At 37.1% G+C, this 26,368-nt stretch overlaps 3 protein-coding genes across 4 annotated transcripts in view; 1 reads left to right on the forward strand and 2 right to left on the reverse strand.

Moving 5' to 3' along the window:
- The window catches only part of cckbrb (cholecystokinin B receptor b), a 31,767-nt gene extending 24,125 nt beyond the window's left edge, over positions 1–7,642 (reverse strand). Inside the window, exons 1-2 of one of the 2 annotated variants that reach the window (XM_081602378.1) lie at positions 7,140–7,642; positions 6,912–7,011 (exon numbers count right to left, since the gene is read on the reverse strand). In XM_081602378.1, coding sequence (XP_081458504.1) covers positions 6,912–7,005 — 94 coding nt within the window. In that variant the 5' untranslated portion in view covers positions 7,006–7,011; positions 7,140–7,642. Of the gene's footprint in view, positions 1–6,911 lie in introns of both variants that reach the window. The other variant, XM_008401381.3, reaches the window with a different exon arrangement.
- Positions 7,643–13,220: 5,578 nt separating this feature from the next.
- Positions 13,221–20,014, forward strand: pdzk1 (PDZ domain containing 1). Its single transcript, XM_008401370.3, has 8 exons — positions 13,221–13,703; positions 15,382–15,590; positions 15,690–15,903; positions 17,285–17,617; positions 17,698–17,894; positions 17,981–18,205; positions 18,281–18,622; positions 19,131–20,014. The coding sequence occupies exons 2-8, from the start codon at positions 15,384–15,386 to the stop codon at positions 19,182–19,184; spliced, it is 1,572 nt and encodes a 523-aa protein (XP_008399592.1). The 5' UTR covers positions 13,221–13,703; positions 15,382–15,383; the 3' UTR covers positions 19,185–20,014.
- si:ch73-390b10.2 (Golgi pH regulator) lies at positions 19,938–25,546 on the reverse strand. Its single transcript, XM_008401355.3, has 14 exons — positions 25,300–25,546; positions 24,844–24,903; positions 24,565–24,668; positions 24,374–24,480; positions 24,188–24,289; positions 23,133–23,253; positions 22,968–23,048; positions 22,766–22,875; positions 22,577–22,665; positions 21,746–21,838; positions 21,524–21,619; positions 21,041–21,130; positions 20,753–20,818; positions 19,938–20,657 (listed from the first exon to the last, which is right to left on the reverse strand). Exons 1-14 carry the CDS (start codon positions 25,339–25,341, stop codon positions 20,451–20,453), a joined length of 1,368 nt encoding a protein of 455 aa, XP_008399577.1. The 5' UTR covers positions 25,342–25,546; the 3' UTR covers positions 19,938–20,450.
- Between the last annotated feature and the right edge of the window lie 822 nt (positions 25,547–26,368).

Consider the following 26,368-nt stretch of genomic DNA (forward strand, 5'->3'; position numbering starts at 1 on the left):
TCAGGAGTGGACTACGTAAAGGTATTTACCATACTGTATGATCAAATTGTTGGATAGAGTACGAACTGTATGTAATGCAGGGATCTAGTCAATAAAGCAAACAACTGTGGAAATACTTTTGAGTGCAAATATTTCTGGAAACTTCTGGTGTTGTGGTTCAGCAGACCTCACTGACAAATGTAACAGTGCAGGGAATTAAGACAGAGCTTGCCAAATGTTTAGCCACAAATCCTAACAAGGAAACAGAATGCGGCTTGCACAATCTGATCCCACTGGGAATAAGTTTGAACTAAGAAGGATGAGACAGAAGAAAACTCCCATCGGGCTCAAAGAAGCCCAGTAAGGGATAAACTTAAAGTGATGCAAAGGGCCCACAACAAGTCCATTTTGTGGCTGAGGAGGAGCACGGCAGGTGTCACGGACGGGGAAGCGGGAGTGTGGTCCTGTCAGAACGTCAGTTCCCAGAATCACACACACATGGGGTCAATGTCACCTTGTCGGACTGCCCACAGGGTAAAAAGCTCATCGGGTCCAAATGGCCATGTCTCTTAAGACCATGGGAAGGTTAACTTTATACAGTAACCAATTTTTATATGAACTACTTCTCAGTCCAACACTCCTAAGAAGGGATGTAAACAGTTTAAGGTACTGAAGGTGGCGTGTCAGAATGAGCAAGAGATTCTTAAAGAGACACAGACCCAATTTCAAGGCATCAATTTACAAAGTCAAATTTCTCTTAAGTCATGTTTCATATATATAATTTTTTATAACAACTGAATGCAGCATAGTTATTTGATTGTGCTATAAAATGACACACTTTGCCTGGAAAATACATAATAAAGCTCCTTTAATAAGTATTTGCCATCAACACAAACAATTACCGCATTTTATTGGAAGTCATGAATGACAGACATAAGCAGCAGCATTTTTCATTATACTTTGAAAAATATTACTTTTTGTTGTTAAATGTACCAAGACTTAGCCTTCATTCAGTTTCTTTCAGTTTTGTGTGTTTCTGTGGAATATTGTTTTTATTCTCGTAATTCTTTTTGAGATGTGTCAAAATGCAGCTTTCAAAAAAAAAAATTCTTACAAACTTGAACTCCTTCTGACAAGCACAATGGAGTGTGTAACACAAGCAATACTGCAAACAAAGACATGGTTTGTAGCAGAAAAATGACTGAGGGACAATAAAATTCTGGAAACAGCCGAGAGCTCTGACATGTTGCACAGAGACAAAATATTATGAAGTATTAAAAAAATGGCTAGTTTATAAACCCATAACAGTAGATCTGAGTTGTTTATCATTACCTGTGGCAACATGACAGTCACATCCTTTATCTGGAGAGCCAATGGGGAAGACGTTTATAGGCTGTCAGATTTGTTAATATTACAAAAAAGATAAATATGTGAAAAAATAGTGAAACTGAATGTTTTGCTAAAACATGGGAAATGGTTCTCCAGTATATAATTAAACCATTTAAAAAGTATTGCAATTGCATTTGCTGAGGAGACTAAAGATAACTTTGTAAATAGGTTTAATAAAAGCAATACTATGATACATAACTTTATCTGATAATAAAAGCACATCAGACAAATTGAAGTGCTAGTAATTTAAAAAATGATTCATTATTTCTTGAAAACATTTCAGTTAATCCAGTTAAATCATATGAAAAAAAAATCACTTTTAGTTTTAACTTTTTAAATGATCCTACTGGAAAATAAAATGTGATGATAATATTGATGGAGTCGTCACTCTTCAGATTTTTGTCAAAGTCTTCTTTCACACTATGATGACTTTGATATCAGCAGGGGCTTCACACACAACTATATTTATAATCTCACGTTCTTTTTTTAGGCTCTTTCACTATGCAGTGCTTCTTCTGACAGCGAGAAGCACAATTAAATTAGAGACGCAATACAGACTCAGGTGAATGGTTTAGCAATTTTCAATATTTTCTGTACCTTTTAGCCTAATCTGTTATTGATCTGAAAAATTATGTTAATCCTCGACAGTAAAACAAAGTAGCATTATGAATAGTTCATAGTTAATTTGCTGTAATTATGTTTTATTGGGTCTCATTACCTGCACCTCTTGACTCGGATGGGTGTTGGTTAAATCTTAAGCAACGCATCTGGTTTTTATGTGGGTGCAAATGTGAAAAAACATCCAGTCGTGTTGTGTAGGTGATCCACGTCAATTTTATGTTATGTTTTTGTTGTTGTCATTGAATATGCAGAAGGATGTAGAGTGTAAAGTGCATGTTCTACAACAGATTATTCTATGCAATGACATATTTTTGTATCTCTGAGGTGCGCAAATATTTTTCAAACTGTGTAAAAACCTATCCCGATTAGTGATTCTTTTACATAAGTTATATTGTAAAAGTTTGGAATCAAAATCAAAACTGAACAAGTAAAGTTAAAAATCTGCTTAAAATCCAGTGTGTTGCAAAATAAACAGTCACCACCGAAATATACAATTTACTATAAATATTGTATAAATTCTTTTGTTTTGTGATTTTTGCTTTCTATTAATTCACTTATCCTACGTTCACCAAAAGCACTGCACATACACTAAATTCAAACAGGTTTTGTTGTTGTTGTTTTTTTGTTGTTGTTTTGTTCCTGAAAATTTTCTCCGCCCCAAAACGTAAAAGTATTGCAAATGTTTGTCCTGTATGGCTTCTGCTTCCTGATTTCCCCCCTTCTTTGCATGTTATTGCTGCAAGACTGAAGGAAAAATGTTAATGAAATTAAGTCTTTGTTTAAATGTTGAGAAGATTTGGGTAACATTTTCAGTACACAGTAAAAAATAGATCACAATCAGTATACCATATTTAAGCCATCTGTTGTTGATTGGATTGGAAGTTACCCTAACGAAACCAAAACTCTATGCAAGACAAACCCAAACTAGTAAAAACGTATCCTGCTGACTTACTCTACAGATTTATTTTCAAAGTACACCAATAAATAATTAGATTGTTACATAAGATCAACAAAAAAAGACTATTTTAAAAGAGACAAACTTTATCTGAATTTAAAACTTTTGCCCTGCCCTGTTCACTGCAGTATCGATGTATTTAAAGACAAAGCTGGAAAACTGTTAACTCAAAGTCACGTACCTTCATGCAAAATAAATGACATTCAGCGATGTAAAAATGTGACAGCGGTATTGATGATTCACTTGAAAAGCCAACCACCACAAAGAAAGGTTTTTATAACATGTGCAGTTAAACTTTGAATTAATAAATAATGAGACTCCAGTCACAATCATATAAAGTTTAGTCTATTTCTCCTTTTTATCTGTTATGCAAGACTTCAAGAAAACCTGGCAGAGCTCCTGTAGGTGTTGGTAAATGTCACAGTCGGGAGCTAATCCAGCATGGTAAATGCCATCTACGCCTTGTCACTTGGCCATTAGGAGCCCAGAACAGTTGATTGATGAAAAGAACAAAACCACTTTCTATTGACTGACAGACTGTAACACACAGTCCACCGGGACTGTGGTCACAGTGGTCAGCGTACAAAACAACATGTTGGTGGCTTTTGTCTTCAGAGGAGGAATGTGGTTAACACATCAACCCTCAACAGGCAGAGTGACATGGAAAGGTGTGAGGTGTGGAGGAAGAGAATAAGAGGTGGAGTTTTCAAAGTAAAGGAAGAAATAAAGGGAGTGTTTTAATAAACAGAGTTTACGGGTGCCAGACGGTCAAAGATACTGAATAAGCCTCAAATGTTTATCTGATCTGAGTCACATATTGATTGAGAGAGAATGTGGAGCACATAATAACATACTGAGGATGGTGCACAAAATATTTCTGTGTATATATAGCACTGATTTCGTTTGAGCAGCCTGCGGGGTCACAGCACAGAGCTCTGCCGAATAAAGGAGAAATCCTGCCCATGTAACTTACACATACTGACCAGGGGAATGCTACAAGCTGTCGCCACACCAAACAAGGTGTGTAACGTTATGACATGGGAGAGGCCTTTCTGTGTAAAAATTGAAAATTGTCTGGTATGTGCAGGGGCTGTTGTTTGCTCCGTATTTTCACATATAATTTGTTTTAAAAGCTGACTGCATCAGTCAGGTCTCTTTGCAGACATTTCCATGCCCTTAAACATGCAGAAAGATGAGCAGCCCTACTGGCTCGGCTGTGACACAACTCAGTCAGAGCACTGGAGAAAAAGTGATGGACAGAGACAGAAGAAAATGAGTGATCCATCTTTGAGAGTAGTGCCATGACTAATTATAATGACATTGACTAAATATTGGCAGACTACGGTGTTTGTTTTAATCAGATGGTTAATTAAGTTTACTTGCAGACGATGGATCAGTTTTGGTGCTCAGTGGGCTAAACACAGAATGCTTAATGTCTTTAATTTTGCTGATGGATGCTGGAGACACGCAGTAATTGGTTCATAACACTAAATTTGGATGAATTCATTAAGGCCTTGGCCTCAAAACATGTTGTCAGACAAAAGCCCAGAGTGGTAATTGCAAATGTTTATAAAATTAAATGCTTAAAATTGAATAAACATATCCAAATTACTTTTTTATTTTTTTTATTTTCACCAAATGTTACTTAGAAGAAAGATACTTGCCCGAGGAGAATGAAGCACAACAATTAAGATAATTAATGTCTGTGCATTCCATCAGAGAATAACATATTGGTCGTATGTAATATAAAAATACTAGATCAGGTAAGATTTATTTAATAACATTTCCTGCTGATTTATGTAATATAAGATTGCTTTGATAAGCTGAATTCTTAAAAATTGCAATATATCATCTCCTACAGTCATATTTTGCATTAGTATGAACTTTAGTTGTGTTTTTAAATATGCCCTACACTCCTGACATTATAAAGAGATGTTGCAGAGCGTAGAAGAGTGAGCAGTAATAGAGACTATTTTGCACATATGGTATCAGACTTGATTAAAATGTGTAATCAGTGTTCTCACTCAAATTTTAGGAAATAAAATTAGGAATAAGAAGAAATTGCACGAATGTTTAAGGAGTTGATTAAATCATTAATTAGCTCTTGCACATTTTTGGAGTATCTGATCTGCTCTCTCAATTTTAGATATTTTTTTTACTATGGAAAACCAGAAACAGCAATAGGAACCAGAAGGCACAACCCAGATTTTACTCTTATTCTCTCTGCAGCCAAGATAAGCAATGACAAAACCCTGTTTTACCTGGACCTGACTTTAGAGTGATTTAAGTACAAATGTAAAGTACTGACTTTTATTACAAGTATTTTGAAAAGGTTGGTTCTACTTTTTATTTCTGCCTGTATAAGCAGTTGCCCTTTTAGCTCCTGGACTGTACTTCTTAAAAATAAAAGCTGATTTTACTGTCAAAATCAGGACAGTGTGATGATTACTTTTCATTAAGCGTACATCCAAAACATCCATTTATGTATTAACACTCTTATACGTGCAGTCTCTGGGTACACCTTGGACAGGTCACCAGTTCATCAAGGGCCGCATCCTAAACAAGTTAACACTAATACTAAGACACTAACTCTGGAAATATTCTTGGGTCCCACTGACATTTCAATGTAAACCTGTTATCTTTACACCACAAACTGCTCAAATATAGAGAAACACAAAACACTATAAATTTATGCAGTTTGTTCAGATAAAATTTAATTGTGAAGCAAGTTATGCTTAAAAAATGCACTATAACAACATGAACTGTTACATGAACTTGTCCATACACAGAAGCCATAAATTAGTTTAAATATCTGCTTTTGATTAGTTTTGATTGAACTAATATGTCGCGGCCTTCTAGCTTCCAATACTCCAACTAAGGCCGTGTGTGTTAACAGGTGGGTTTTAGATTGAACGCACTTCCTCTTCATTTGTTTGCCAAAATAGATTGTTTATTTCTTATAAAATTAGTAACAAAATATCAAAAAATGTCCTACATCTTAATCGAAAACGAAAGTGAACTTAACATGGCGTTTCAAGTAAAAAGGTGCAAAATAAAAAGTCAAATTGAAAGTGAAATGCAAGTGAAATGAAATGGTCAAAAAATCATTTACCAACCCTCCCGTACACACCAGACATTTGCAAAACAATGCCTCCACCAAGCACCCGGTGTGTTTTTAATTACCTAAATTAATGGGAGGGGCTAACCAATTACCAACATAATCAATTCTAATTTACAAATTAACCACAGACTTAATTCTAACTTTCCAAAAATAAAAAACTAAATTAATAGAACTTACAAGTTGCAAACATTACACAAATGGCCACCACATAATAAATATTTTTATCTCAGACATGTGCAACTGAATGACATCAAATACACTGAAATGCAAATTCATAAGCATCATGTGCAAAAGGTTTAAAATCTGGGTGTGGACTGGATTAACTTGCCCCCCTACAGCTTCATGTCTAGCAACTCTCCTGCTTGTGACTCATTATATTCTGTCAGATCCCCTTTATACTGAACACCAACAATAATGGAAAGTTGACATTTTATTTAATTGTTAGTCTGAAAAACTGAGAAATGAAAATCTAAAACAGATCGGTGGATCATGAGGCACAGTCCAGATGTGACTGTTTTTTTATATAAATTAATCCCCTCTGTGAGCATTAGTATAATTTTTACTGTACTCTGGTTGATTCCTCTTCAACTCGAACGCAACAGAGTTTACACGTATTTTAAAGGGGTAAATTCTGCAACCATTGCTAATTTTCATCTATCTGCCTTTTCAGCCCATCAATTCCTCTCCTTAAAAATAAACCTGGGGGATAAAGCAAACAGCAAGCAAACGCATCTCGTTTTTAACATAGACGGCGATGCAGATTCTTAGTTGGGCTTATATTATGAACTTTTTGTGGAACAATTTGCTTTTAATCGCATTGCATGTGGTTATTTTGGTGCATCTTACCTTGCCTGACACGCTGTGGTATGAGCAGCGTGGAAGCGTTGCCACAAGAGATGTTGGATGCCTCCAAGCTCCCATTCACCGCTCCGCTCTGCATCAAGTCCTGAAGCACTCGGACACACTCTATAAATGTCTCATTCCGCAAATCAAGATCCATGCCTCAAAATTATCAGCATTAATATAGCCTGAAATATGTTAAAGCTGCCAAATGAAAATGTTCACATTCAGTACCTTCTATCTGTATTCTGTGTGAGTCCGAAGTGGTAAAATAAGTGCCATGCTCCAGCGCACTTACCTAAGTTACGAGTAATTACAAAAAAGAAAAAGGGAAAAAAAAACATGTTTCTCTCATAGTCCTTTCATGCCAATGTGCAACTACAGATTCATCCTGTTTGGTGGCATTTGTAAATGTAAGATCTGTGCGCACTGATGGGATGGAGCGCGGCGCTATGCTGCGCCTTTGCCAACAGACCTGCACGGAGAGCAAGCGGGCAGCGCAAAGGAGAGCGGATTTCTAATGTCATAAAGTGTTTGAATGTGTGTGTGGTGCGTGTTGGGTGTGTTTGAGAAAGGGGGAGGCAGAGAGAATGAGATCAGAATTCATGATTCTGCTGATTTATGACGTTGATTTATTATTAGCCTGATAAAAAAAACACTGTTTAAAGGATAAATGTGCTATTCGTGAGTGCAGATTTAAATAAAAATAATTTAATTAAAGATGATCCTGAGACATTTAAGTGTTTTATCCAATTACAAAAAATTGAATAGTTTACTTAATGAAAATTATTTAATCAGTCTAATGAGGGGCTTGTAAACTAAGTCCCTTACTTATTAAAAAGAACAACATCTCAGCCTAAATAATCAATCATAACATGGTCGTAGCATTTCTGAAATGATCTAAAACATTTATGGACAGTTTTAGCATTTTAATACAGGGTGCGTTAAATACAGCTTGGTATCCGTCCACTTTTCATCCAGACGGGATTGCTGTCAGATTTTATTCGAAACATAAATGTTTTCACTTGATTTAAAACAGATTGATGTCATGTGCTACTTTGCAAAAGCGAAGGAAGAGGTTGTACCAGCTCACCGATGCCCCCGTGTGGCGAGCAAGTATACTTCTTGTGAGAAGATTCCATTGGCTTTTCCGAAAGATAGAAATGGTGTGGTCTGCACAAGTCTGCGCTTTGGATGGACTATTGTCTTTACGTTATCCAGAGCCGAACTTGGGAGGAATCAGGTCCTAATCAGAACTTCTTTTGGTTGAACGAATCTCCAGTTCATCAGTCATCAACAGCATTATAGACCTTTTTTTTTATCGTCCATTACTTGATAATCTTTTTAGCACTGTACATTAATCAACTTGTTTACCAGTGAGCTAGGAATGAATTAAAGTGAATGAGTGAATTATCAGTGAAGTGATAATGTGCAGACAGGTGGAAATTAATAATATCTGATAGATGACAAACTGTTTCCACAGTGGGAAGCATAACAAGTTAATAGATTCATAGATATAGTAAAAGAAAAAAGATATATAAAAACAAAACGGACAAAAATCATAATAGTAAGAGCAACAGCACGAAATACTGCCACATATTTATGACATTGTGGACTTCACTTGTTAACCAGAAGTTAAAGAACTAAGTTTAATCAACTAAGACAAAAAAAAAAGATTTGCTGGATGATTTAGCTCAGAGACAGGCTACAATTGTTAAATTGGCTGTAAATTATGACTGTTATTACTTTCAGTGATTTTTTACTTTGCATATCTGTGAACCAACAGATGACCTGAGAAAGCTGCAATATTCCCTTATACCTGTGGTAGGTCCTGATGTTCACAGTGTTTATAATTAATCGTTCATCCTTAACAAGAAACTGATGACATTGTCTGATGTTAAAATGTTAATCACTGTATATTCTCTCCCCTTATTTTGGATTGCCACCATGCTGACTGCTTGCCAACTCACTTATAATTTCTGTCTATTAAATGCACATCAGCACATTTTAATAAATACAATTTGAAGTGTGTGACTATTTTTTTCCCACCATTGAAGGTTGTTTTTCCTATTATTTTTTTCCAAATGTCATGTTTCCCATGAACAATATTTTTAACCTGTTTTTTTTTTTTTTGTTTGTTTGTTTTTTACGGATTGACACAAATCCCAGTTTATGTGAGCAATAAAACATCTATTTAAAAAAAAAAAAGGGTTGATGCAGTTCATCAATTTTGAGCATTAAAGAGAGGTGGCTTTTTTAAAGAAACAAAATGATGCCATATTCAGTCTTATTATTACAGCTGATGATTCAGTCCTTTCTAACGTCCAACAAAATCATCCAGAGACGTCAGTAACACTGAGAGCTGAGTTTTATTGTGCTTGTAATCAACCAAAAGAGGCACGAGAAGAGTAATAACTACCAGGAAACTATTTACTCAAAATTTGATGAATTTATTTTGTAATTAAGCTTATTTACAGCATGATAAAATTGTGAGATTTTCATCAGGGCTATTCAGATCTCTTCTTTCAAACAAAACGCAGTCAAGGCCATTTCTTTCAGGCATGTTCTTTAGTTCTGTTGAACAGATTTTTTCTGCCTTTCAACTTCAGAAAAGGTTGGTTTAAAAAAAAAAAAAGAGATTGCTTTTAGATGGCTATTATTTTGTTCTGTATTGCAAAGTTTTTAAGTTTTATTTTGAGTTGGAGTAAGGATAAAGACATTTAATTTTCTAAAATCTCAAACCAGGCACAAGATTTTACTGAATGGCAGGGGTGTCAAACTCCAGTCTTCAAGGGCCGCTGTCCTGCAGTTTTTAGATGTACCACAGGTACAAAACACTGGAATGAAATGACTTAATTACCTCCTCCTTGTGTAGATCAGTTCTCCAGAGCCTTGCTAATAACTTAATTATTCTATTCAGGTGTGGTGCAGCAGAGGCACATCTAAAAGTTGCAGGACAGCAGCCTTGAAGTGTCTAGACGAAAGCATTCCAGTCCTCGAGGGCCAGTGTCCAGCTACTTTTAGATGTCTCCGTCTTATCACATCAAATCGTCATCTCAAATGAATGTGAATAACTTGGCTGCATACTGGGAAGGTGCTTCAGCTATTTGAATCAGGTGTGTGGAACCAGAGACACGTAAAAATTGCAGGACACCGGCCCTCGAGGATTGGAGCTACAAACCCTGGACTAAAGGGAAGATGAATACAAATGCATGTCAGATTTATCAGATTTTTACCTGTTAAACAGTTGGAGTATATAAATATCCTCCCGATGCACGATAATAATCTCAATTTAAGGCACGCACAAGCTTGTTTTTCTTTAACTGTGCTGTTTGTACATTTGGGAGGTTAAACTGTCGCTCCTCCCGAAGTCTCGATGTTGCTGCAGGAAGCAGACCTCATCTACTTGGCCTTTAAACACTCAAGGGACTCCCAGAAGAGAAGATTACAAAAAAAAATAAAAAATAGGACCATTATTTCAAGCATGGCCTGTGTAATCTCTCTCCAGTTTTGAGTGGCTGCAACAGGTCATGTGCAGAGCCTCTTACCCCAGATAAACAAGCCTGTGAGGATTCCAATCAAGACGAGAAGAGAGACTAGTGCTTCCTTCTGAGAGAGGTAATGGCTGCATAGCGTGGAGCATTGATTATGGATGCTCCAGTACTGATGAGGACTAGTTGAATATAATCACCGCTGGGGCGGTACTTCGCAGCCCATTTCTGCATTTTCCAACACATCAATATGTCCATACTTTCTTTGCGTTTCTGTAAACACCCTCCCATTTTGTTACAGATCAAATGAACAACTGCAGCCCTGGAAGGCTCATCAATACCGCGCTTTCATCGTCAGGGGACGACATTAAACACAAGTTGATGACGGCAGGTGATGGATAGTGAATGCATCAGCACTAAACCGAGCTAAAACAGCTTCCTGTCTCCTATCTGTCCTCTCCTCCTCTGCCTGTTTGGCTCGTGGACTCCTGATATCGATTGCTAAAACACTGTACCAGGTCAGTAAAGGAGGGGAAGGCTGCCGGGTGGGAGTCATGTGTTGTCTCGTAATGGGGTATGCTCAGATCACCGGCCCAGCCCTGGCTGAAGTGCTTGTTATGGAGGTAAACACGGTGATATAGTATCTGGAAGCACACTGATGCTCCCACGGTTATTCGTAAACATTGTTTTCACGAGATTTAAAGTACCTCAGAGCAACAAACATTTAAATTAGCTGATTCCCTGCCATCATTCCAGCTTTTAAGCTTAGTCCATAAATCTTTAATAGGGCTTAGGTTGTGGCTATTCCAGAAGCTTAATGTTTTATTCCTTCTGAAACCGATGTTGATATGTTTGGGATTTTTGTGCTGTTTTGAGCATTAAAAAGTTTGTCATACATGCGTTGGCACTGAGGTGAAAATTAATGATTATTAGATAGTCTTCGATCTTAATAATGGCTATTTTTACAATTTTGTACAGTTTTCGTAGGTGCAAAAATGTGTTCCAAACATGCATTTTTCATTATAGCACAAAAGCTCAATCTTTGAGAAATCTACCTATAAAACTTCTCTACCTTGGCCAAGTAGTTTGCTTGGTTTGTAAGTGACTTCAAATGTCATAGGAGGTGAAAGTTTGTGTCAAATGAATTACACATTGATGCAATCAGTTAGTTGTTCCAGCTGAGCTAATGATCATATTACACATAAACTTTGGTTTTTAGAATAAAAGAAAGTGAGCTAAAATTAAAGTTTTGGAATAATCCTCATCTCAACACTACAGAAAATTTAGCACTACCATTTTTATCCAGACAAAACAATGCCAAGATCTGGCTCATGGCTGCGAAAAATGTGTGATTTTTCTACAACTTGCAACTAGCTGTGGGAGGTCTATGAAATTGTCAGTGGTGGATGTATGTTTGTATGTTTTCGTCAAAAATGGTTAATTCTGTATTTAGAAATTCAACAAAGTTCCAAAAACATGCAAGAAAGAACTTTTGGATTTTATTCATTGTTTACTTGATGGGAACAGAGACAAAAAACAGATCAAAGCAATCTGATGTGTGTATATAGCCATAGTTGATTAGCAGCACTTGTCCCTAAATGCATCATGATCATGCTACGTTTTTTTGGAAATGGATAATAGAATGATTAACTGCATTTTCTGCTGCAATATGTCGGAAAATATTGCGCTTTTTCCTGAACATACAAGATCCTTCTTTTAACAATGAAGCACAAACATTTGGAGTATCTCCTATTGTTTTTGCACAAGAGATGAAATGTAGTGACGTGAAGTAAGTACAGCTAAGTGATGTGTAGTGAGATGGCTTTGTTTGCATCATTATTTCTGCAGTGTATACAAAGACAGTGGGGGTAATCCGATATGTGTTCTTGCAGGCTGCTGAATGGAAATTGATGTCCAGTAGGTAATGGATTTTATAAATCTTTCCACCTACAGTTAGGAATATCTCAGCAGGCACTAATGCTCCCCCTCTGCCAGCATGCCTAGGTGGGCCCCATGTGGGGAAAAGGAGGGCAGACCAGATGGGTCCCATATGGGTTTGTCCGCAGGTTTCATGGTGGCCCCACATGGGTTTTTCCACGTGGGGCCACAGCCCACATGGGCCCTACATGGGCGAACCCATATGGGACGGACCCATATATCAGCCCTCCTTTCCCCCACATGGGGCCCACCTAGGCATGTTGGCAGGGCGTGGTAATAGACTGCAAAAAAAAGAAGAACCCCCAAAATTTTGTGCAACTTATTTAAGTTCCAATGACTAAAATGGCTCTGGGTCAATCATTCCTGAAAAATGAATGATTGACATTCCTGGAAAGGTTTAGAAAAACATAACAACCTTAAAATAAAGGAAGGGTCTTACTGCAGTAACATAATCATAATGATAAAAATGACTGCTTTTCTTCAGCTCACCTCATTCCTTTTCAAATACATGTGCTTGTGAAAACAGTTGAACATACCACATTAATAAATGAAAAATTATACTTACCCATGTGTTGAAAAAACACAGTTCTTCTCTGAAAAAAATATTTGAAATATTTACCAGTGCATTGTTTTTAAGGGTCTTACAATTTTTTTGAAAATGATGATGTCTCGGTCACAAATCGAACAGTGTTATATCACTGCTTTGTATTGCACACACAGGATGTTGCAAAGTTACTGTAACATTTTGGATTCATAGTTTTTATTTGAAGGGAGGCTTTTTTTAAACTGTTTGAAAAAGACAAATATATTTTTAGAAAAAATAAAATGTCTATGAAGGCGTTCCCAAAACTTAATATGACTCTGTTGTTGTCTTCCTGATAAACCTAAACTTTTGCTGATATGTCATCAAAACTGGCTCGATTGATCCTCCTAAATGCAAAACTGATGTTTATTTAAAACATCAAGATCCACAACAAATGTGGCTTCCCGGTCTAATACGTTACGTAACAAAGTTAAATCATGTCATTCATAAACAAACACCATAAGGACGCTTCCCGCTTCATTTTGACTGTAATGTCTCTACTTTAATTGCTGAATTGACACCAGTGCTGTGCACCTTTGACCACTGAACGGATGACCGCTCACACTCAGATGAAAGGCTGCACATTGCCATCGCCTCGACACACAGCCATAACAGCCTTATTTAAAAGCTGTTAAATAACTCAGCCTTTAGTCTCACCTTCGACCTGTCAAAGTCCGCATGGAGAGATGGAGAGGTGGGAGGGAAGCAGCTTTAAGACGCAATAACAGCTAATCACTGACAGGTGAGCTGCCCCTTTGGCATTCGACGTCAAGCAGAGACGAGCTGGTGAGTAATTTTTGAATATTCTCTAATTTTAGAGGGGTTTTTTTAAGAATTATGGCATAAAATGTATTTAAGGACCTCTTTAGATTGACAGAAATGTGAGTAAAACTTAAGAAATCAGAAGGTCAGGAAATCTGATATGTTTAAATGTATGACAAACAATACAGCAACAAGAAAACAAAGCATTACTGCTTATTTCAAACCTCCTAATTACATGTCTGCATTTTTAAAAAACATGCAGAGGTTTAACAATCCCGTTAGACTCTTACAATGAGGACAAATCACAACAGAGTTTCCAAGAAATTAAAGGAAAGAATTTTGGTTGTAAACGTTTAAAAACATAAAAATAAAAAATTTGGCAGAGATTTCTATACTATAGGCTGAGTGATTTTCTTCTTACTGGGTAAACTGGCAGAGAATAGGTGTTCCAAGAAAATCCATGTATCATCAGCATAATCTAAATTCATTCTGTTATCTTTGTAAATCTGAAGCCTCGATGCAGGAAAAACAACTGAGATTCATTCTTTTCGCTTTGCTGACAAAGGTGTGCAAGTCATGAATGGTTCTCTTAATAAAGAACCTCACACCCTTTTGTATTTTTCCTCTGAAGTCAGTGTGTTTCACATGTCAGATGAATCAACTAAAGTACATATCCCTTTATGGCCCAGCTTTAATAACAAGCGATCGAAGGACTTAAAGGGACGATCCTTATTGTGCATTCAAAGTCCATGCGGTTTTTTTATGACTTGCAGTCAGCTGTGTCGTCTGTTAATAATTACCCAGCTCTGCTGAACGATAATGGAAGATTAACTTCTCATCTGAGGTCATCAGCACTTCTGATTTTTTTATTTTTTTATTTCCATGTGGTGTATTAAAGGGTTTATGCACAATGTGTAACACGGGTTACGAGAAGAGGGGAGGGAAGGATTTTAAATTGTGTTATTTTTACTTAAAAACTGCAGGTACTCCTTAAATGTAACGCTATTTCAGGAGTTCTGATTTTTGCAATTTTTGTCATAATATTTAAAGTCACAATCTCACTATATGCACCTGTTTCATTTGGATAAATCACTTGCATCATCTCCAGAGCATATTCTGTTTTTGCAATAGTTTGTGTGACTTTTTCCTTGTTTCCAATGTTTCATAGTATATTTCTGCAAAAAGAAAGAGAAAAAAAAGTAAACAACCACAAAAATCTTAACAGAAATACTTACATAATCTTGGTAGATGCACAAAAGGAAAACAATAAATTATAATGTGGACAAATCACTTCTACCATCTCCTCAGAATATAGTGTTTAGCAATATTTTGTGTTGCTCAATTCATTTTTCCATGCTTCCTGCAAATCAGCAATTTATTATATTTTTGCAAAAAATAAAAAATAGAAAACTTTTGCGAAAAAAACTGCCTACATTGTTTTGGTAGATGCTCAAAAGGAAAATTGGAAATTTTCCATAATCCTGATGATAATTTCTAAGCATATTTTTCTTTTGCTCTAGCAAAATACATATTTCCCCTGTGATTTCACTTTCTAATTATCCAGCTAATTATACATGTCAAGTGTCATCACAATCTAATCTAATCTAATACAATGCAAGATTTAGATTATCTCTGTATCACTACATGAGAGTTATTAGATATGAATAACAATTAGATTGTGATTCTTTTACTCCATTATGAGACATGACCACCTATAAGCCGAGGGTGATTTCTCTGACCAAGACTCCGGGTCAAACATTTGGCTTCTATCTGAGAGTGGAGCAAAATGAGGAAGGTCATCTGATCCGCTGCCTGGAAATGGGAGGCCCAGCTGAACTGGCCGGCATGAAAGACGGAGACCGCATCCTTCGGGTCAATGGAACATTTGTTGATGGGCTGTCCCACTCCGAGGTGAGCAGGCCTTCAGAGGCACTGCAGTGCATTAATCAAATCGATAAGGACTCAGACTCATTTTCTGTTTGTTTTTTCCTCCGTTTTCCCTTTTTACAGCTGGTGGAGCTGGTGAGGAACGGCGGGGCATCCGTCACATTCCACATTCTGGATGAATCCTCTTACAAGAAAGCAAAGGCTTTGGGGGTGAACCTTTCTGATCCCCAACTCACACCGGTGGCCAACGGAGCGACCAAAGAGCCTCCAAAACTCAAACTGTGCTACTTGGTCAAGTCTTCCTCGGGATTTGGGTTTTCTCTTCGCTCACTAAGAGGTAAGATATGGAACTGCATTTATAGCACCAAAGGGTATAAGGTGTGAAAATCCTCATGATATGATCGTATTATTATTCCCTGCTGCAGTATAGTTTTATAGACTTAACATTTAGGAGAGAAAAATCCAGCATTTAATTTGAATACACGTATTTCTTGAATACACGTAGGCCTTTGTATTTCTTTCAAAATCATCTGTGCCACACACATGTATGCCACTAACAATTCCTAGAAATTAAATCTCACTGAAGCATTTTTTTTGTCTTTATACTTTCTAAGTTGAGCTGTGTTTCTGTAAACTATAAATTAGTAATCCATAATTAGATATAATGTGACAATAAAGCCATTTTACCTGGCCACTAAGCAGGGAGAAAGTCACACACATTTCACAGCTAAGAAGGTTGGAAACTGCAACAAAAAGATGACCAGGTTTCCATAACAACCGGTTTCTTATCCAAAACCCCAAGGAAGTTAGAAAGTATTCGAGGTAACTCTCAGATAGGAGACTTTAAATGAATAGTTTAATGTTTTATACTGAGTTAACGTTGTCTAATTAAGGTTGTATGTTCTAAAATGTTCTGCTTACGTCTGCAATAGCAGATAAATTTAGTTTAAGGTTATTTCTCATCTTTATCAAGGCTCCTAAGAAGTAACATATAAAAGTCTCTCAAAACCTTCTTTCTCTGACAGTTATTTTCTAGATCTGATCAACTATAACATCATCTTCATTCTGTGTCTATGTGGTAACATAATATCCAATAGTCTCCTGGTTTCTGTGAGAACAGCATTTATCCCAGAATTGGAAAGTCTCTTAAAGGAGTGGAACGTGTTATAAACTTTGAGTACAAAGCCATTGAATGCAAGGACAAAACTAGTTAATTTTACCATCATTTGTGACAGAAATATCGTTGAATTAGTATTTCAAGGTGCTTTAAGATTTTGCAGAGGTTTCACTGCAGTGCTGATGGAGCTTTATGTTACCTAGCAACAGATGGACTCTGATAGGTTAAAACTAAGTACCTTTACATGAAACTGGAAATCCCAATAAAATTAAAATGTGATTAGCCTGCCCTAGAGAAACACATTCTAGAGAAGACAACCTTGAATTTGGTGTGTCTACATCTACTGAGTAGTTTTTTTTCTAATTTGTATAGTTCTATAGATTTTCAACTTTGTTCAGACACAATAATTAAAAAAACATGAAAAAAATATGTATGATTTCAGGCATTTAAAATACTTCTGTCTTTTCTGATGTGCTTTAACAATGTCGCCAAATAGCTTTTCGCATCTGAAACAGAAGCTCTGCTGTTTATTCAAGTAAATAAGAAATGGTTTTTCATGTGATTTCATCCATGCATCAATCTATTTTGTCTGTTTTACCAGGCAAACCAGGATTGTTCATGACTGAGGTGGACTCGGGCAGAGTAGCCTACAACGCTGGAGTCAGAAACGAAGATCGTCTGCTCGAGGTTAACGGGGAGAACATAGAAAGCTACACGCATGACGAAGTGGTGGAAAAGATCAAACTGGGAGGGAAAAGCGTCATGTTCCTGCTCATTGACAAGGAAACGGACAGTTTCTATCGCAACAAAAAAACCAAGATAGGATCATGGTTGGCAACAGTAAAGTTTCTCCCACTGCAACCGCGCTTCATCAACATGAAAAAGGGGTCTAATGGATATGGATTCCTGCTCAAAGAGGAACCAGGCCAAGGAGGCAAGGCCAAAACCACTTCTCTGCGTTTCACTGCAGAGAAGTGGTTGTGGTTTAACGACATGCTCCATGATTTCTTGCAGGACACTTCATAAGGGATGTAGACAAAGGTAGCCCTGCAGAAAAAGCTGGCATGAGGGAAATGGACAGAGTTGTTGCCGTCAACGGGAAGGATGTGGACAAATGCAGCCACAAACAGGTGGTGGACTGGATCAGGCTATGTGACAACACATGCTCCTTCTTTGTGGTGGACAAAGACACGGACCAAATGTACAAGCAGGTGAGCCACAGACTCACTTATAGACTTTCTAGTTCTGCTTACAACGTTGACGACATGCTAATATAATCACGTTTCGTGTCTCACAGGGTAAGGTGTCTCCGATGCTTTTCTGGGAGGAGATGAAAGATTCTAACTCCCCACCCAGTTACACCGAAGCTTTGAGCTTACCTGCTCCTGCCCAAACATCCATGCCTGTAAGAGACAGAACGGAGGAACTGAAACCCAAACTGTGCAGAATGGAGAAGACCTCTGCCGGCTATGGCTTTCACCTAAACGGCATTGAAGGGGTGCTTGGCCAGTACATCACAGAGGTAAGATCAACAAGAACACCCACTGTCTGAGGAAGACTACTCTACAAGAACCTGATTAAAATCACCTCTCTTCAGGTGGTGAAAGGCGGTGCAGCAGACAAGGCTGGTCTGGAGAACGACGACGTTGTGATAGAGGTGAACGGTGAGAATGTGGAGCAGAGCACCCATGGTGAGGTAGTGAACATAATCCGCAGAAGTGGCAACACTCTGGAGATGCTGGTGGCCAGACAGGATGTCTACGAACAGCTCAAAGCCAAAGGTGTGAAGACCACACCGCTTCTCCTTGGGGAAAACTCCAAGGGGAAAACTCGCACTGCAGAGGCTCCAGAACCAAACAGGAAAGAGGAAAAGCAGCAGAGGCAGGAGGAGGAGAAGGAAGCCAGGCCTGAAACTCCACCTCAACAGGAAAGACGGCGGGTGAGTGGTGCCATTTGCTGTCATCGGTCATATTTCTAACCAGAATGGTGTTAAATGTGACTGTTCTGATCCATCCTGGGATATTTTGTGCAAATGATCACATTATCAAATCAATGAATGATTAACTACTAATTGTGAACAGAGTATAATTTCAACTTTGTCCCTTGACATTATTAAAGAATATTTTAGAATCTAAATCATGCCACGGTAAATATATACGATTAACAAGAGTGTCAATTAGAGTTATACTGCTGATTATTTCACCACATAACATTTTGTTGCTTAATAATCTTCACCCCCGGAAAACACAATGAAATGAACCTGCTGCAGGTTAAGGGGTTAAAGTGATCCGGAAAGTCATTGGTGTCATTTGAACTTTTCACATTTTGTCACGTTACAACCACATATTCCAATGTACTTCATCAATTACCTACATATGGCTTTCATTTTGGTTCAGCTGAAATATGACAAGCAAAAATGTTATCTTACTTTCTGTTCTTACTTTTAGACGCCCTCTGTGTCATCATCTTCGTCTGAAGACGGCATCGACGAGAGACTCTGAAACCACGCCCAAAGGAACAAATCCTAGATGTGGCCAAATCTGAAGAGTTTCTTTTTAAAGCTCTCTGAGCTTCACACATTCCGGTGAAACATACGGTAGTAAGAGAGATGACAACAACAACTAAAAAAATAATAATAATTACAACCCTGGGACTGAGAAATTGCCGACAAGAACTGATTCGTAGCAGAATAGCTGTTCCTGGAACTTGCAGCAGAAAAACATTTTGTGCCTTTAAGAAAAATGTCAGTGCTCTCCACATTCACTGAAACCTCAAGGAGGAGATTAACCAAAAGAATAAATACAACTTTAACTTGCATACATGTACTATATTCATTCTCATAACACAGACAACGGCTGCAAGAAGATGGCCACTAACCTAAACAAGTCCACATCTACAGTCAAAGCTTAAAATAGACGGAGCTGTGACAAACAAAACTTGCAGAAACCGAATGATCTTTTACCAGTACACCCAGAAAGAAGGACCATAAGTAAAAAAAAAAAAAACTATCTCCATAAAGATCAGGGTAAGAGAATCAAAGCAAAGCTTTAGGTTTGTGATTATCTACTGAAATAAGATAAAACTTTAACAAATTTTACACATTTTTACCAACGTAAAATGGTAAAAAGGTGCCAATAAATGTTGAGGGCGCTGTATTGTTTTGATCAAAACTTGTATTGATATATAACCCCTTTTACAAACCTAAGATAATCGCTGTCAGCATAGTTTAAAATCATCTACATATGCAGTAAACATGTATTTTCTTTCCTTTATTTAATGTTTGACATGAAAGTTCACATTTCTTACATAAAATAAAAAAATCAACACATTCCATCTGAGTTAAGGCTGACTTTTTGAGGGCCTGCTTTCTTCCCAAAGTGAATAACATATCTGAAGATAAAAAAAAATACAAAAAATCAGTTGGAAAACCTGCAGTGAAACAAGAAATGTGTGTTGTTTCAACCAGTGTGTTAAAACATAAAGATTAAAAGAATTAACCAAAAGTATGCAAAATTAACAGCAAGGAAAGAAGCCTATTTGTTTCATTTGAATGATTTTCTTTAAATACTCTGTTTTCATGAGAGTCCAGTTTGCAAAGTTCCTTTAGCACGTGCTCCAATAGTCACCCTAAGAAATGTTTGTTTTTTTTGTTGTTTTATTTTTCCTGATTCAGGAGTAAATGCCTCAAAAATGATTTCTGTATTTCTCCAAACTGCAGAATAAAATTCAGCCCACGCATCAGTGAAGGCTAAACACGCCACAGGTGTTCAGAGGGCCATGTGTTTTTCTGGTGCCTGCTTGTGGGCGAGGTAAAGGAAGAGGATGCTGGACAGAGCGCTGACCAAGAAGATGACGTCAAACCAGCGGTGGTAGAAGTTGAACTGGAGCTCTCCCAGAACCTCTGTCACGATGGAGCGGTACTCCAGTGGCATGCTCATGCGCATCAGCAGCACAGATGAAACAAAATACATCCCCTGATAGATTCAGATAAAAATAAAAATTAAAAAATGGATTCCAACTTAACTCAAGGCTGCAGGAAGTACTTGACTATGAAGAAACACACGCTCACCATGATCTGAGCGAGGACAAGCACGATGACATTGGAAGATTTGCTGCTTGATATTGCGTAGAAAAACTAAAATGAAATGAAGGTGACAATATTCAAAAGATGGAAGCTGAAAAAGATAACTTTTCCAGAAAGAAAATGTGCATATGAGTTAAATACTTGAGTTGAAAAATATTTGGCCTTAGGTGTAACTGTATAATCTTTGCCACATGTTAAAACTTGACAGATTGCAGGTTATAGGTTTTAATCTGAATTTAAGTGTGCAGATTTTAACTAATGGGCCATCATTACCTTGGTAAGTGTGATAAGCAAACCTCGTATGGAAGTGACAATTATTATTCCAACCAGGATGAAGGAAATATGCTGGGACCAAAATTTCACCTGGAACACAGAAAAGAGGAGAAAACAGAAAGAAAGCCAAAACCTTTGGAGTTTTAGATTGAACCCTCTGAACCTGAACCTCTTGGACTCTGTTTAACAACTGCTTTTATGTGAACACACTAAACATGAACGGCACATGGTTAACTGCAGATAGAACAACACAGAAAATTATCTTTACAAGCGGTCATTCCAGGTGATCCTGGGGGATTACTTGGAGACATAAACAAATTTCTGAAAAGTAAATCATTAAATGTAAGCTTAAATTCAGGGTTGATGTCAAGATTAAAGAAGCAGTGGTTGCAGAGAGGGATAGGATAAATTCATGCAGTGATCATTGAAAGTAAAAGAAAAGCTCTCAGAAGTAATGAATTAATACACAAGTGTGTTTCTTACATCAAACTGGATGCCCAAGTAGTTCACTGTTATTTCGATACCCCTCGTCACCGGATCCGTCTTTCCAACTCGATCAAACACTATGTTTATCGTTGCCTGTAAATGGAAGAAAGGTTTAAAAGTGAAATCGGTGACAACACACCTTTTAAAGTAAACATATAACCAGCAGGAAGTGACGTGAACATTTATGTGAGATGTAAAACACGAATGCGGTGTTCCTACCATGAAGATTTTCCAAACACAATAGATGGAAAAGAAGTAGCCAAGAAAGTTGAAGTATTTCCCCTGGAAGGTCTTTGAGTACTCGATTCGCTCCTAAAGAAAAAAAAACAAAAAAAGAAGACAAATCATTCATCACATAATTACAAAAGGTAAACTGGTTAGAAATAAACATACTAGTAAATAAACTGATGTTCATGCATGTTAAATGTTTACTCCAGGTTAGAAAATTCTGCTGGTTTCCATCATCAAAGGTTTATGTGGTAATTAACATTAAAATGTATATTTTTGTGGCAACAGCTGTAAAAAATAATCACACCACATCCTTTCACCTTCAAAATGTGTTTATTACAGCAGCGTTGTGCGTGAAAACATTCAAAACATTGATGACATGACGAACTTGAACTGAGCACAGTTCACCCTGATGTCATAAAACGGTGCTATATTTGGTGAGGGCCTGGTGACTGCTGTGTGTGTAGCCACAGTTAACGGTGTATTTGAACACGTGTAAACAAATATGATACTAAAGAGGTAAACCAGCCCTTAAGTGCTTTAAAAGTTGGTTGGCCTCAGTTAAAAGCACAGTCAATGCAGGCACTTTTTCCATTAATATACCTAATTCATTTTCCGTTGGAGAATAAGGGCAGCTGTACTGAGCTAAATAGAAAAAATACAGTGGTGTATTCGCCCTTTCCTGATTTCAAACAGGGTAAAATTATATAAAAGCAGGACAGCATGAATTACTTAAGCAGGATAATCTGCATGTTCAGCAAATCCCAGTCTCCTACCCAATCAATATACTGGGTCCAAATTCTCGGGCACACACTTGTTTACCTTGGTGGCTTGCAGATCCACCGTCTCCAGGAAGAGTTGTCGACTCAGCTCCTCCAGAGCATCAACTTCCTGCTGGATCAAAGACAAATCTACAGCGAGGAAGTCAGGGATCACAGCAGCTAAGATTTTTCTGGACAGTTAGCAGGAATCTAAAATATAGAGATGCTTGCATCCAAGCATGAAGGATACTTTCACTGCCTGTTTGTGTAGAGGTGACACTCTTGATCATGCCCCAGAAACCAGTCTGTTTGTTTTGGTCCTCCCCTCGTTGGTACATCTGCCTCCTCGTCATGGCGATTCTTGAGAGACAAAAGAAAGCGTTATTTTACTTTTTGCAGGAAAAAAAAAATGGTTTGAAGATTAACAGGGGGTGGAAAATCATTATTCCCACCGTTTCTTTTTGCTGACAATCATATCCATGGTTTGGAGTAGCCGCCTCTCCAGAGCAAGAATGTCACTATCTGTTACATTTCTGTGAAAACAACAAAAACTAACTGTGAGGACACACTGCCACCTTCTGCTTGTACACCGCAAAGAAACAGCCGACGGGCCGAACCTGAGGAAATAGGACATGTATGTGTATGGACAGTTGACGGCACCAAACCCTGAGAGGAGAGCCATAAGAGTGACTCCGATCACACCGACACGACTGATGAGCTGCTCAATGGACAGAATCCCTGCACAAAATCAATCAGAAAGAGACACTAAACAACAAACAGCTCATAAACTTCACAGATGAATGATGGTGCAGAACCTTGCAAATGGCCTCTTTCACATTTTGCCACATTACAATTGCAAACCTCAATGTATTATAATGAGATTTTATGTGATAGACCAACGCAAGTATCACATAGCTGTGAAATGGGAGGAAAACAATCCACGGTTTTAAAATGTTTTCTTTTTCTTTTGTATAGTTTTTTTCCAAAACAAATATTTGAAATGTGTGCAATCTGTGGATTGTAGAAACATCTCTCTATGCATGACAGATACAAGTCTTTTGCGGTACTTCTGCCAGTTGTGACTGAAATATTTCCTCAAATTCATTTTTGAAAATCTTCTACTGGCAGATGAAGTGATTATGAACATAATTTTTCAGGTGTTCAAATGTTTTAATTTAAACTATTCTGTTTCTTTGGCTGTGCGTATAGAGCAGCTGTCCCGTTGCAAGATGAACCTGAATAATAAATCTATGCAAAACATTTAAATGTAGGACAAATAAGAGCAGTACACTTTGTGTTCCCCACATTACTTGAGGCAAACTCCAGGGCATTCAATGGCTTTCTTCTGGGCATTCTGTTATAAAGATGCTGTTTGTTCAGAAATGTTCTCTACCAAACCTCCAATGCCTTCATATTTACTGTTTAGCTGGCCTCTAAATGCAATTGGGTTAAATATAACACCACATTTCAATTATTATTATTTCAGAAAAAACATAAAAACTGTTTCCTTTCCCTTCCATATATCATGTATGCACTTCTTTATGTTTGTTTACGACTTAAGCTCCACTGAATTTCCTTAGAAAATGTGAAAAATCCTTAAAGGATGTGAATACTTTGGCATGACGCTAACACGGCATGAAATGCAACATTTTGAGAAGCCTCGTTTACTCACCATGTTTTGGACTCAAGATTGGGAATGGGTCTCCTAACTTCCAGAAGAAATACATGAAGGTAAACCAAACCATACAGGCAAAAAGGAGTTTTTGCCTCTGCACTGATAAGACAACAAGCAAATAGTTCACTATTAGAACAGCACCTTCAAATGTTAAAAGTTGTTTTTATTTTTTCTTGAACTTACACAATCGTATGTTGCTGACAACAAAGTAAGCGATATAAAAAGGCACCACAAAGATTAGAACCAGCAGAATCACATACAGATTCAACTTCCAGTGGAAATACCTGGAACTGGAACAAAACGTGATGATGAACAAATTGTATCTTTTTTAACCAATGGACCAGGCCTTTTCCCCAAAAGTAAATATCACTTACGTGCTGCTTAAGGCCCCAAGAATCTCAAAAATGATAAGCTCGAACATTGTACAGGAAAATGCAAAGGTGACAGAAAAAACCACCTGGACGACATACTGTCGCACCTGAAAACAAAAACACAGTTTGACTGTAAAACAAGTCTGCTAAAGAAGAGAAACCTCTGATATCTGTATCTGTTGTGTTTCTTTTTATTAGAATCAATATGTTATGTCTTATGGAAATACCAGTTGTATTTTAAAGACATAAACTACTAATGCTGCAAATGGAGTAACACCTTACCTCATAATCTTTGAACAGCTGCCGCATAAAGAACAACCAACCAAACCCAAAAAACAGCACCTGGGCGAAATATGCAAAAAAATATATTTGATGGGAATTACAGACACTCAGTAACTTCATATATGAAGTAGTTTGAAAAACCTTATGGAAATCATTTTCAAACCCAATCTAGATTAATGCTTCTACTTCACATTAATTCAATACGGTCTAATTTATTAATGATTACCATATAGCAAGATGGTAAACATGAACAACTGCAATATCATAACATGCTTATAACTGAGCTGGTAAAAACACTTTTAATACGTACATTATACAATTTTACTTATGAGAAAACATATAATTAATGTGGATAATACCGAGCATATTTCATCTTGAAATATCTTAGAAGAACTGGACCCATGTCCTAAAAATCTAAGTTAACTACAGAAAAGTATACTTCTTCCAACCGATTACCTGAGAGGTGAACATGATGACTGAGTCCACCAGAAACGACATGATGACGTGAGTTAAACAACCTCAAACACTTCGAAAAATCCCAGTGCTGCAAAGTGCAGGCCAAGATTAGTTCATTTTAATCCCAAGGACAAAAACACCGTCTTTCTTAAAAGTGAACCGTGTGTTATGTGTCTAACATTTTGACACTTGTTTAGCTGTCAAGCTATAACAGCAAGTCGTCACCAACATACTTCCGTCGCAGGGATACTACGTCATTCGCCATTCAAAGTAAGAAAAACAAATAAAAAGGTTAAAAAACTTAAGATAGCAAAAGAGAAAAATAATAAAACAGACTATTATAATCACTTATTTTCATTTGTAATTTTAAAACAGCACGGTCATAGACGTTTTATCAATATAGACCGTTCGTTAATATCACCGCCATATTGTGAGTGTAATTGTTTCCCGGATATATTTAACTATGCATAGGCTTTAAATTAATAATTTATCTTATAAATTTAATGTGTGTGCTTAGTTTATAACTATTTTACGCACATCCCTTTAATATTGGTTGTTCTCTTATTTTGATTTGCAGATAATTCTTTTGCCTTAAATATCAACATATTCAGTACTGGCACGAAAATGTATGAAACTATCATTAAAATTATCTGTATACAAACAGTGTTTCTACAGTCGTAAAAACACAGTTTATAATAGTTGATTTTTAAAACGTTGCCACTCACAATATGGCGGAAGCGCCGTCAGCAACAGCAAATGTTTTTATTCATTTATTGTTTTAACCTTTTCTCTCCAAAGAAAAATAAATAAATAAATCTATTTATTTTTAAATTATAACACAAATCTCAAAAATAAAATAAACTGATTAGGATTAACTATTTTTGATCATTTTGTATATCTCTATATTCTATTGTCTTATCAGCTATGCACATATGTATGTTTTAAAATTAAAAAATATAAGTAGATAAATAAATAAACAAATAAATCTATTATTTTTCGAGATCTTATATTTGCGCGCAATGTATGTACCGTGACACCAGAGGGCGCAGTGGAACCAAAACGTTCGGCT

The sequence above is a fragment of the Poecilia reticulata genome, chromosome 2, assembly GCF_904066995.2.
Source record: "Poecilia reticulata chromosome 2, P_reticulata-male-v2, whole genome shotgun sequence".
Taxonomy (NCBI): Eukaryota; Metazoa; Chordata; class Actinopteri; order Cyprinodontiformes; family Poeciliidae; genus Poecilia; species Poecilia reticulata.

What these genes read in the sequence shown, in the direction of transcription:
- pdzk1 (XM_008401370.3), top strand. Translation starts at nt 15,384, where the DNA reads ATGACCACCTATAAGCCGAGGGTGATTTCTCTGACCAAGACTCCGGGT. An exon ending in CGGACCAAATGTACAAGCAG is followed by an intron (nt 17,895 to 17,980) that starts GTGAGCCACAGA and finishes CGTGTCTCACAG; the next exon opens with GGTAAGGTGTCTCCGATGCT. An exon ending in CTCAACAGGAAAGACGGCGG is followed by an intron (nt 18,623 to 19,130) that starts GTGAGTGGTGCC and finishes TCTTACTTTTAG; the next exon opens with ACGCCCTCTGTGTCATCATC.
- si:ch73-390b10.2 (XM_008401355.3), bottom strand. Translation starts at nt 25,341, where the DNA reads ATGTCGTTTCTGGTGGACTCAGTCATCATGTTCACCTCTCAG. An exon ending in TACATGTCCTATTTCCTCAG is followed by an intron (nt 23,049 to 23,132) that starts GTTCGGCCCGTC and finishes TTGTTTTCACAG; the next exon opens with AAATGTAACAGATAGTGACA. An exon ending in GTGTTTGGAAAATCTTCATG is followed by an intron (nt 21,620 to 21,745) that starts GTAGGAACACCG and finishes TTCCATTTACAG; the next exon opens with GCAACGATAAACATAGTGTT.